This window comes from Panulirus ornatus, chromosome 32 (assembly GCF_036320965.1).
Source record: "Panulirus ornatus isolate Po-2019 chromosome 32, ASM3632096v1, whole genome shotgun sequence".
NCBI classification, from domain to species: Eukaryota; Metazoa; Arthropoda; class Malacostraca; order Decapoda; family Palinuridae; genus Panulirus; species Panulirus ornatus.
In genome coordinates, this window is record NC_092255.1 from 2,269,804 (window position 1) to 2,282,943 (window position 13,140).

At 36.8% G+C, this 13,140-nt stretch overlaps 1 protein-coding gene across 6 annotated transcripts; it reads left to right on the plus strand.

The window, feature by feature from the left end:
- LOC139758971 (protein HGH1 homolog) lies at positions 1-13,140 on the plus strand. Of its 6 annotated transcripts, none has more exons than XM_071680819.1 (8): positions 1-142; positions 1,099-1,216; positions 2,883-3,085; positions 5,656-5,888; positions 6,881-7,002; positions 9,408-9,598; positions 10,239-10,372; positions 12,974-13,140. In XM_071680819.1, exons 2-8 carry the CDS (start codon positions 1,132-1,134, stop codon positions 13,116-13,118), a joined length of 1,113 nt encoding a protein of 370 aa, XP_071536920.1. In that variant the 5' UTR covers positions 1-142; positions 1,099-1,131; the 3' UTR covers positions 13,119-13,140. The 6 variants fall into 6 exon arrangements, with proteins under 6 accessions (XP_071536920.1, XP_071536918.1, XP_071536916.1 ...); XM_071680817.1 differs by having other exon boundaries at positions 71-210; XM_071680815.1 differs by lacking the exon at positions 1-142 and adding an exon at positions 200-312.

Genomic DNA, 13,140 nt, shown 5'->3' on the forward strand with positions numbered 1-13,140 from the left:
CACTCAGAAACACACACACATACACACACACTACCACCATACTTTATGATCTATGCATCAGTCCAGTGGACTTGGCCGACTCCCTGAGCTATGCAGGAGTTTCCTAATCATCTTACCAAGCGGGTGGTATCATTGTGCTCTGGTAAATACGTGCGTTCAAACTGTTTGCGTAGACGTTGGACTTCATGATAGCTGGAGTGTCAACACTGGGTAGGTCGTGGGGTTAATGCTGTTTGTGAACATTGTCGTTTTGAGAGAGTGAAGCTAAAGACTTTAAGATTGATATAAACCAGAAGGAAACTGATCTTTTGTGTGAGGGGAAACCCATTAGTGGCGTTAGTTTATTAGGTGTAATTCTACGAACGCCATGTGTCTTAAGTTGTGGACGGCATTAAGACAGTGGTGGTCGTATAGCTTAAATTACCAGATTAAACCCTTTTGAGCATGAAACCACAGCTCTTGGGCTGCATCTCTCAAGTGTCATAACCTGACTCTGGAATCTGAAAGTCTGCAGGCAAGCCACGTCGTCATGTGAGAATGTACCAACTGAAGTTTGACTTGATGATGATGTTAAGCAATTGACATGTTTAGAGATGATATTTAGCTCAAGGGCACCACATACGTAGCTTATGGAAATGAATAAGTAATTAATGGTTACTACTTTAGAAGATTATGTGATAATTCTGTGCATATTGGCTATCTGTTGGCTTAGGGAAGCATTACGAGATATTTTCCGAGATTATTTCAAGTACAGAATCGTTTCCTTGTCATATTTCAGTTTTAGAACATAAAGGTTTTTGGACTAAGAAATTTCCAGACCTATTGCCTGCAATTCTTAGTATTTTTGTGAGGGTAATATTTTTGTTTGCAAACCTCAGTATAAGGACTATATTTCATGCTGGGGTTGAAATACTTAATGGAGAACATTAAGGCATGTAAATAGATAGTTGATAGTTACTGTACCAGAATATTAAACCAAAATTCTGGCTTGAAACTGAGGGAAAATTTATGACATAAAAAAAAAACTGTGTAATGCATGGGATCAATCTTGCTGCTGCAAAATATCTATAAATTATCTCATGAAGATATTTCTTCTAGGCTATGAAATTCTAGTTCTAATGTACAAGCATAATGGACTCCATTAAAGAGCTGATTCAGTTCCTGGCACCAGAGGGACGGATGGACATCAAGAGTGCTGCATGTATGACAGCTGCTCGTAAGTGAACCTTACTGTTGGTATGTTGTGCTAATTTGCTGATGTAGCTTGTGATTTGTATTTTGAATGTCTTGCACGTTTGGAATTTGTAGTTTTTGATATGAGAAAACTCTTAATACATTGCACTAGTACGGAATTAACAAATTATTTTGCATCCTAAAATAGTTATGGAAAGTATGGAAAAACTGGAAGGGTAAAGTAAATATATCCACTATTGATTTAGAATATGAAATACAGTTTACTCTGCTAGATTCATTGCAATTAGCCACATTGACCCTATGAAGATGCATTTGCTTAATTGTGAATGTATGTCTGTAAAGACAGATAGATGTTGCTGTCAGTCAGAAACAGTTATTATAAATTAACTTGCTGTAGTACTAGATACAGTAATATATTTATTATTTTCTCTGTCTATCTGTTATCATAACTCTATTTCCCATTTTATGGGTTGGGTCAGGTATGCATTGCCTTTTGTACACCATACAACTATCCTCAATCCATGCTCAGTGTATTACTTTTTACTCTGCACACTAAGTTTCTTCATCGAGACCAACGTTTGCTTTTAAACCTCCTCCATTCACAAAATGCTTCAGTAGCATACATAAACGTATAATGTGTTTCTCTTGAACTTAAGAAGTTTTTATGTTTATTTCTACTAATTAGAATTATTTTAAGCATTTTCTGTTTTTTCAGTTTACCAGAATTTTTAGGTGAGTTGTTGCCTCCCTAAATATCTTTAGTAAAGTATAATCTTTACATATGGAAGCAGATGTATAGGTCACTCTCTGTCTTCAAATTTTCAGTTGCTGTGAGTGAGCACTTAGAAGAATTGTACTTCTTGTTTCAGAATATCATATAGTTTTGGCTAAGTGAAATTTTTCCAATCTCCTATGCATGTAAATAAGCTCACATGATAATCCTGATGAGTTCATAATTTCTTTTTAAGTAATGGGATTTTTATTAGGCTGGCTACAGTACAAGTTTGCTTATGTTAGACATGGCCAACATAGATTTTATGCATTACATTGATAGATACAAATTATATTTTCTCAGTAAATGAATGTCTTAAGAGTGGTAGAGGATTGAAAGTTAACTTTGCAAGGTATTATGGCAAGTTATTCATTTTCTAATGCTGTCTGGTTAGACAGCTACTATTAAGAAATCTTTACTATGCTTGCACTTTCAACAATATGATTTAATGAATTATATGGAATTGGTGATTTGTACTCTAGAAACAGTATTTAGTTATGTCTGTAGGGTGAACAGGTAATGCTATGCATTGTTAGGCATAAGATTTGGACTGGATGATCCTGGGACCAGGTTTCATTAAAGATTTTTATTTTCTGTATTATATTCATAGAAGGATGATTGTTCATTTTAAATCCCTGATCGAAGCTAACAGTTCTCTTCACAACAGATTCATTACATCAATAATGGGTAAAGATGATATGAGTTCAGTAAGTTTAGTTTTATTATTTATTATTATTTACTATAAGAATCCATATGTACTAGTGCCTGTTTATTCAATATAGGGTAAGATTTTTAGTTTTGGGGTCCCATCTTTTTGAGTATCTGTTTGAGCTTAGAGATGTATAGAATATTCTTCTCTCAAATATATTTACTTCCACATTAATTCTAGTCCTTACTGCACCTCTTTGATTTTCAGAACTAACAGGTACTCCAGAGGGTCTGTCTCTTTTATCCTCTCGTCCAGATGCTCTCAAAGCCATCATTGGCTTGATTCGAGACCCAGAAATATATACAGCCAAAGATGCTATGCGTGCTTTGGTCAATATTTCAGCAGAAGAACCAGGGGCAGAGGCTCTTTTAGAATTAAAGGATGCCAACATCACAACAGAAATGATAAAAGTAAGAGACTAGAAGTAAACTGTAGAAAACTTTTTGATTCCTTGGAACTCTTCATTGCATGATCTTCATAAACATTCTAGATTCAGAAAATTTATTTCATATAGTACACCTTTAGATATAACAGATGACAAAATGATGATAACCTTTAATGTATAGGGATAGAATAAAATTCAGTAAAAAATAAATGCTTGAAAACGTCTGATGCATTGAATGATTTACAAATGAAATTTCAAGCATTTTATTGCATGAGAACCTTGAAGGCATGTATAGTGAGAACTCTAGTGACATGAAGAAATAGCACACCTGAATGAGTGACATGAAGAAATAGCACACCTGAATGAGTGACATGAAACACTACACTTGAATAGAAGAGTAGACATTTGACATAAAGGATCACATCTTCAGACTCAAGAGCCATTACAATGAAAGCACACTGCAAAAACATATGGTTGTATGACTTGTCGGAAGTGACAGGGCTTATGCCCATTAGCATCAAGAGCAAGTGCTCCCTCCTCTGACAAAGCTACCCAGATCTTTTGGAAAATCTAATTCCAGTCATGTGCCTCATTGCCTTGGCTAGCTAATGTTGAGTAAACCCTTAAGATGGTAGCTCAGCTTGTTTTAGTAGCAGACCAGGTTGCTTCACTTAGATCTGTTTGTATTTTATAGTCAATGTGCTATTCCTGCATAGATCGACTTTGTGGCAGTTAAGTTTGGGAAGTGTTTGGTTGATATTCATCGAAGCAGAATGATCATATATCCTGTGCTGTGATATTTTGTATTTTGTTTGAACTGTAGAGGAGAAGCTTTATATTGTACTAGAAAGATCAACTAACAGTTTCATCTAATTAAAGAGTAATTTTCATCTCTGCAGAATATGCAGGAGCTACATTTTGTATTAGTGATAGCTGTTTGCAGCTAATAGAGCATACGCTTTTTTGGTAGTTAGGTTACATCTATACCATAACTTGCAACAGGAATATATTCCTGGAAATCCTGTTGAAAGTCGAACAATTGAAACCCATCATATAGGGGGTTACATTGTCAAGTTGTATTCCTTTTGATCCAAGTAGCTATCTTTCCTTTCTGCCTCACCCATATGTGAACTGCTGGTATTCTGTCCACAAACATACAACCTCTCCTTGTCACATATAACACTTGATAACACTTAAGTCATACAACTCATGCTTTGTAATTCTAGATTTTCCCGTGGTGAGTGCTGTGTGGTTGCCCTGCTTTTTGGCAAAATGATGGAGTAGTAGATAGAAGTTGCAGGTAGGAACATTAGACAGGAGCATTAGGTAGAAGTAGTAGGTAGGGACAATAGGTCGAAGCATTAAGTAGAAGCACACATTAGGTAGGAGCCTCTGAAAGCACTGCACTAGAGTTGCCTTCTGCTAGTAGCCAGTTAAGAGTGAGGCATTAAAGGCTAAGAAGGGGCACAGTTCACCAGCTACAGAGATTCTTTTGCCATGGTCACCCCTTTGGGGTAGTTCCCAAAGGGAACAGGCATCAGAGATGTAGATTGATAGATAGATATTCATCTTGAAAAACTTGGAAGAATTTACAGGTTTAAGAACTTTTTAAAGCCATTTAAGTTTCTCAGGTTTAGCAACCTTCAAATCCACCTTTCTACCAGCATCCAGGATTTGTCTCTGGTAACAAGAGTACCAAAGGCCTATAGATGAGAAGACTAAGATGGTCTTGCTGTGTAGGTTACCTCTTGCCAGTAAATCCATCCTGAATCATCAGTTTTCCCAAATATCTAGATATAAATGATCTTTTAAATCTTAGAACTCATAGTCAGGCTGACAATGTTTTCATGTTTACAGCAAAGATGAGTGACTTGGTTTCAGTCAACTGGATGACTTAAAACCTTGAATGCTCTGTTCAAGAACAATATCCCATTTATCAAGGTGAACATGCTTTGTGTATCATTTGAAGAAGTTATGCACAGAGCATTTGCCATTACAAAGAAACACTTATGGAATAAATGTTCATACCATATCTATTTGTCCTGGATAATCTCAATGACTTAAGTGTTTGAATACCCCTGTGATTTAGTGGCTCCCTCTTTTCCTGTAGATTAGCTTATCTTGCATTGAGAAACACATATACTGATGTAGGTATATTCAAGTACAGAAAAGTAGTTTTGAGAAATGAGGGATATTTTTAAAGAGAATTCAAAAGGTAGAAAGATAGATTCTAGCCCACTCATCTATCTTGTTATTTTAATCTTTTCTGAAGAAGATTGGGCATTTCTAACTGAAGATGGTTCCAGATACACCACTTATATATAGCAAGGAAACCTGTCAGCCAAGGTATTAGAACTTGGGTCTGAAAAATTTATTTTGGCTCATGACTGGCGGACTCTTGATAGGAGATCCCTTGAGAAGGGAATAAGTACTCTGTATAGTAGTTTGGCATCCTTTTCAACCAGGCTGTCTGCTAATGTGGCTGCTAAGTTGTAAAGATTTTTGTCTCTACAGTTTTAAGTTTACCAAATTAAATTAAAATCAAATTGAATAAAATTTGAAAAAATTAATGCATATTTCAAAATTCTTTTTCAGTGCATTAAGGATCAGCAATATCCACATGCAGATTTTGCGTGTGGGATCTTAGCTAACCTCTCTAAATGTAAGAAGTTGTGTCAGAAGATATTGAATGACATAAGTGATGGGCCAACCAATCTAGAAGGCCTTGTAAATATCCTGTGTCAGACGGACTACAACAAGAAAGGTGCCAAACTTCACCTTTTGGCCCCAGTTATCACTAATTTCTCACAGTTGGCTGATGGTAGAAGGTATGTATTGTATTGTGTGGTCTGTAGCTGAATAAAATGTAAGCTTTCCATTTTTATATTTCTACTGTTACTATTTATTGTTTGATACTTTGGTCTAGAGAGATGTGCTGTTTCTCAGAATGTTTGATGAGGATGTCTACTGGAGAAAAGATTATTTCCTGAATAATAGCTATTGTGTTTACACTCATATGGTAACATAAATTTAGATTAGAAAAGGGAAACCAAGTGATAGAATGTTGAGGGAGGAGATTATATAAACAATGAAAAATAAAGTTAAAGTGGGGAATATCCAGCAATGTTTGAACAGCTCTCTAGGGGGCTGGCTGCAGGTTTAGGAGAGTTGATATTAAAAGAATTGTAGATTTTCGAATAAGATGTATGATGAAATGTAAATGAATTATAGAAGGGAGGAGATACTGGTGAGATATATGAGTTAAAAATGAAATATTCAACTTAAAACCATTGGTTGTGGGTACTTGGAGGTTAGACACTAAAACTTATGTAACATATTGGGAAAAAGAAATGCAAGTATAGCCTGTCAACTGTCCAGTGAGCCATCTCCCACACATTAAACAGGACTTTCCTTCCTCTGATCATGGCATATCTTAGACATGTTTATACCATCTCCCATATTGTTAGTCATACCTGTCAGGTGTGAAGATTTAATTGATTAATTTAGGCATTGACCAGAAGTATGCTTTCTTCACACACCATGACAAAGAACACTGCCAGCCATCCCTGACCACAGACTCCATCCATCTTTTTTACTGTGATGATGTCAATTTTACTGACCTTTTTCCACATCCACAAAGTTCAGGAAATGTGTTAAGAATTCAGAGGTATTATTTTACAAGTTACCTATTATTTGCCATGTATGATATGACTTTTTTGGAATAGGATAGGCACGATCAGGTGCCAAATGGGTGGAACAGATGTCTTTTGCTGATATTTTGCCCCAAAAAATTAAATAGCTAACGTCTTCACTGTAACAGACAGATAATGGACAAGGATGGATTTGTGTTTCAACGCCTCATAACTTTCATGGATTACAAGGAATCAAAGGGGAGAAGAATGTCAGTCATAGCCACAATTCACAACTGCTGTTTTGAAAAAGGTAACTTCATCTTGATGGCATCATCATTAGATTTATTATATTTTTGAAATAGGTAAAATATATTTCCAGTGACAACAGAATAATGGTTTTGCTTTAAAAATAATTGTATCTTGTTTGAGCTTATATTCAAATATATCCTAATTAAACGGTCAAGTGACAACAGAATGATGGTTTTACTTTAAAAATAGTTGTATCTTATTTGAGCTTATATTCAAATAGATCCTAATTAAAAGGTCTAGAATTTCATATAAAAGGAAAATTTAAAAGTTTGTTGTATGGATGTGAAACCCAGGTTTCTATTGGGTAACGATATGTAAGAAATAAAAGTATTAAAGATGGGTAACTTGTATAACAAAGTTGAGTTGAGGACATGCATAGAATGAAGACTGATGATGTAAGGAGGATGTGTGGTGTGGAGAAATCATTAGTTGGTATGGCCTCATAGAATGCATGGCAATTATGGGCTTTTTAAGATGTATAGTAGCACAGTTGAAGGTACTATACAAGGAGGAAATGTAGGTCATGGTAGAGATTAGTACCTATCTACACATATTCAGGACAAATAGATTTTGTCATACAGCAGAGCTAGTGTATAGCACTTGCATTAAATACTGCTTGTTTGATAATGCTGTTGCTTTCTGCCACCCATGCATATTGTATAGTCATCTACCCCAGGCTCATCTGAGTTACAGCTGTTGGTTTAACCTTTCTCTAAAGGTGTCAGTGCTCACCCCTTGCAAATATTTTTATTTTACCTGGCAGAACATAAAAGTGTCCATCTTTTCTTGCTTTACTGTCATGTATGCCGTATACAGATCCATCTGTTTCTCTAAGTATTTCTCATACACATTCTTCAAAGTAAACACCTGATCCACACATCCTCTACCACATCTGAAACCACACTGCTCCTCCCCAATCTCATAATCTGTGTAAGCTTTCACCCTGTCAGTCAGTATCCTCCCATAAAACTTACCAAGTACACTTACAAACCTTATACTTCTGTAGTTTGAACACACCTTTATCCTCCTTGCCATTATACAGTGGCACTATACATGCTTTCTGCCAATCCTCTGGAACCTAACCATGATTCATACATTTATTAAAAATCCTAACTAACCAGTTAACAACACAGTCACCCCCTTTCTTAAGAAATTCAACTGCAATATCATCCACTCCTGCCACTTTGCCACATTTCGTCTTATGCAAGGTTTCATTGCCCCTTCTCTCTTCAAACCACTCTCCATGACTCTCTCACTGCATACCACCCTACATCTGCCACCTTCTCGTCAAACACATTCAACAGTCCTTCAAAATACTCAATTTATCACTACCTGTTCCCCTTTTGCCCTCTTCACAGATATTTTTTAAATCGTTAACTTTCTTCCAAAAACCTTATTCTTCCTAAAGTTTGCTGTTACTCTCTCATCTCAACTCTCATTTGTCCTCTTTTTCAACCCCTGCACCTTCCTCTTGACATCCTTCCTCTTTCTCATCCCCCAGTCATTTGCACTCCTTCCCTGTAAGTACCACCCAAACACCTCTCTTTTCTCTTTCACTTGCAACTTTACTTCTTCATCCCACCATTCACAACCCTTTATACTCTGCCCACCTCCCACTGTTCACATGCCAGCACTACTTCCTTTGATACCTTCCATTCCTCACCCACTCCCTTTCCTTTATTTACTCTCACCTTTTTCCCATTCTACACTTAATCCCTCCTAGTATTTCCTCACACAAGTCTTTTCCAAGCTCACTTACTCCCACTACTCTCTTCTCACTGATATTGTTTCCTCTTTTCCAAAAAACTCTAAATCTCCACCCTTGCCTCCAAAATATAGTGATTAGATATCCCACCAGTTGACCCTTTCAGCACATTCACATCTAAAATCTTTTTATGTGCTTATCAATTAATATGCGATCCAATAATGCCCTCTGAGCATCTTTCATAATCACATACATGTACTTGTGTGTCCCTATTTAAATTTTAAACCAGATATTCCCAATCACTGGTCCTTTCTCAGCACACAACTTCACAAACTATTCATCATTTTCATCCATAATACTGAATACCCCATGCCCCCAATTATACCCTCAACTTTCACATTACTCACCTTTGCATTCAAATCACCCATCACTAATATATGGACTCTTCCATCAAAACTGTTGGCACCATCACTCAGCTGCTCCCAAAATGCTTACCTCTCATAGTCTCTCTTCTCATGGTCACTTGATATTTCAGAATATTTTATTACGTTCTATATTATATTTGATTTTATGCTATTATCTTATATTGTGTTATGTTACATTCTTATCTTCTAATGACTACATGTGTTCAGTAAACCTGGACTCTTTAGTCTTTACAAAGTGAAATGGCTTAGTTTTCTTCCTGCTCACAAACCTTACAGAATACCACCCATGGTTGATGAGTGAGGATGTGGACATTGTACCTAGACTTCTACTGCCACTTGCTGGGCCAGACACTTTTAATGAAGAGGAGAACAACTCTTTGCCAGTTGATCTGCAGTACCTCTCTGATGACAAGGAAAGGGAGCCAGATTCTGAGATTCGCAAGTTACTTCTTGAAGCTTTAATGCAGGTAAAGTACCTGACCTGGGGGTGATGAAGAAGTGGCTGAACTTATGGATTCTTGGAAGGGGGGAAAGAATTCAAAGAACAAGCCTCTGTAATTGCCTTGGAACATGATTAGATGAATGTAGAAATGGAGAAACCATCATTATATACTTGAATTTTCATTTGGAATAGTATTTCTGTTTTTTGTCAGTATTTTGCACTATCATTCCTTACAAGATCATCCAACCTCATGCCACATATTTCCCTCAGGCATTTCAATTCCAACATGTCCACATCCTTCCTTTCTTTACATTCAAGGTCTAAGATTCACATCCATTCAACACTGTCAGAACTACTCCACCTTCAGATATACCTGGGCTTTGTTCTAAAAATTGTTCCTGGGGTAATTTCGAATAAAAATTAGATCTTGTCACTTTATCTTTTTATACATTTTGTCTTTATATCCATTTTATTGTACACTGTATTGGAATTATAGCAAGATGAACCTAAAAAGAAATGGACCCAAACCTCTCCTCAGAATCATACTTCTCTTCTCAGATCATGCATTTGACCTTTGTGACCTTGCCAGTGTCACTGAAAAAACTTAAGAGAGTTAGCTGTTTCATGTCATGAGAATATAGTTAGACAAAATTTTTTTTTCACAGCTCTGCATATTGCGTGAGGGTAGGGAGACTTTGCGGAAACAGAACATATATCTCATTCTTCGAGAACATCACAAGTGGGAGGAAGATCGGAAGTGCATTATGTTGAATGAGGATATAGTTAACCTCCTTATAAGGTAAAGTTTTCATCAATTTTACATTTCTCTTATGGTTTCTGCTTATTTTCTGTATTTTCTTATAATTTTTATTATTACCTTTAACCTTTATTCATGTTCATGTTACCCCAGATGTTTCACATGCCCTGGTACAGTCCATTAACAGCACATCAACTCCAGTGTACCACACCGTTCCAATTCACTCTATTCTTTGCACGTCTCTCACCCTCCTGTATGTTCAGGCCCCAATCACTCAAAATCTTTTTGACTCCTTCCTTCCACCTCCAGTTTGGTCTCCTGCTTCTTGTTCCCTCCACCTCTGACACATATATCCTCTTTTTCACTCTTACCTCACTCATTCTTTCCACATATCCAGACCATTTCAGCACACCGTCTTCTGCTCTCACAACCACATTCTTTGTATTTCCATACAACTCTCTTACCTTTTCATTACTTACTTGATCAAACCATCTCACACCACATACTGTCCTCAGACATTTCATTTCCAACACCTCCATCCTCCTTTGTAGAACCCTATCTATAGCCCATGCCTCGCAACCATATAGTATTGTTGGTACTACTATTCCTTCAAACATACCCAGTTTTACTTTCCAAGATAATGTCCTCTCCTTCCACACATTCTTCATTGCTCCCAGAACCTTCACCCCCCTTGCCCACCCTCTGACTCACTTCCACTTCCATGATTCCATTCACTGCTAAGTCCACTCCCAGATATCAAAAACATTTCACTTCCTCCAATTTTTCTCCATTCAAACTTACCTCCCAATTAACTTGTCCCTTAACCCTACTGAACCTAATAACCTTGCTCTTATTCACATTTACTCTCAACTTTATCCTTTCACTTACTTTTCCAGTTGTCAATTGATACTTATTTTGTAGGCATCATATTTGCTGTTTCTTGATATTAAATGAAAATATAAGTTAAATTTTTATCCCTGGGGATAGGGGAGAAAGAATACTTCCCACGTATTCCCTGCGTGTCGTAGAAGGCGACTAAAAGGGAAGGGAGCGGGAGGCTGGAAATCCTCCCCTCATTTTTTTTTTTTTTCCAAAAGAAGAAACAGAGAAAGGGGCCAGGTGAGGATATTCCCTCAAAGGCCCAGTCCTCATCCTCTGTTCTTAACGCTACCTCGCTAATGCGGGAAATGGCGATTAGTATAAAAAAAAAAAAAAAAATAAGTTAAAGCAAGTCACTAGCCACAGTAATTATTTAGTAGAAAAATTTATCAAATTTCAGTTCTGTTAAGAACCTCTGTACATACAAAGTCTTTCCTATTTTGTCTTTATTGATTTTGTACTAAATTTCTCATTTATATCATCTCTACAGAATTTGTGAGTCCTTTTTTTCGTTGTTTGGAGTGATTGAAAGGGATTTAAGAAGGTATCATGATTAAATCCCAGTTTTTAGCAAGTAAAGTGTCCGCAAAAAGCATTGTCCACCCCCTATATTTTCAAAGGCAATATGCTGCTAAGGTTTTATTATGAGTACAAGTGTATGACACTCTAAGTTAAGGGTGAAATCCTTGTACATGTGGTCACTGAAGTGAGTGTTTCTAATGGTGTAAGCACTAGCAACCCACTTTATTATGCCTTGGGCTATCTTTAGGGAGGGATGCTCTTTCTATGTTCTTCCTGGCTGCCACTTCATTTTGGGAATTTCTCTTCTGAACACTGTATTTCTTCAACCTTTCTTCAAGAGGATTGGCTTTGGCTTTCTAAGGAGAAAGCTCATTTTCTTGCCTGGAAACAAGAAAATGTGGATACATGTGATATCTCAAGGCTCACTGGGTGTTCAGAATGCACAATAAGATGGCTGCTTCCTGCAACACCCCATCAGTACCTCACCTCATTCAGGGAATCAAGACCGTTTAGACCCAAAACATGAATATAGAATACATCAGGAACCATGCCAATTACATTTCCGCACATCTGTGGATGGTAATAAAGGCCAAAGGAGAGATGACAAAGTACTAACGTGTAGGTATGAAATTGCCTTTGAAAATATATGGGGGAGCTGACAAGACATTTTGTGGACATTGTACACTTGGGCTTGCTAAGGACTGTTTCCTTATACACACATTTTTCTAAGAATGCAACCCCCCTAAATTGAGGGGAAAATTTTAAGGCAGTAACTCTTGAACACCATCTTGCTTCTTGATTGAAAAGATATCAGATAAAGATTCTATCCATATGACTGTACACATGTTCATGCTGCTTGACATGAATTTCTTACATTTGTATTCCCATTGATATTCAGTTCTTCATCACTTGACATTTCTCCAAATTCTAAAGCCTAGGACATTTCTCCAAACTCTAAAGCCTAGTATAAAGTTACCAAAATCACTCAGGCTGACTAGCCTTTTCTCATGGACTTCATCTTTTACTTATACCCCCAAGCAACCCTTCATACACCATTTAGCTCTTTGCAGATGTGCCTGATATGCCCCTTTTAACTTGTTACAGGTGATTAGACAACATAAAATTGCCTTTCAGTGTCTTGAACACAGCACAATCTACACTCCTTCATATCTTCACATACAACAAATTTCATTAATATATGTTTTTTTTTTTTTTTTTTTTTTTTTTTTTTTTGAATATCAGAACAGAAGATGAGATTGGTGTGGAAGATCTTTCGGCAGTACACGTGCCACCAGATTTGGCTAACAAGTTTAATGCTCAGGATGAGGAGTACTTGGCAGGAGGATCATCAAATATGAATTCCATAACAGAGGAACCAGAAAAATAAGCAAAATAAAATTTCATTCAAA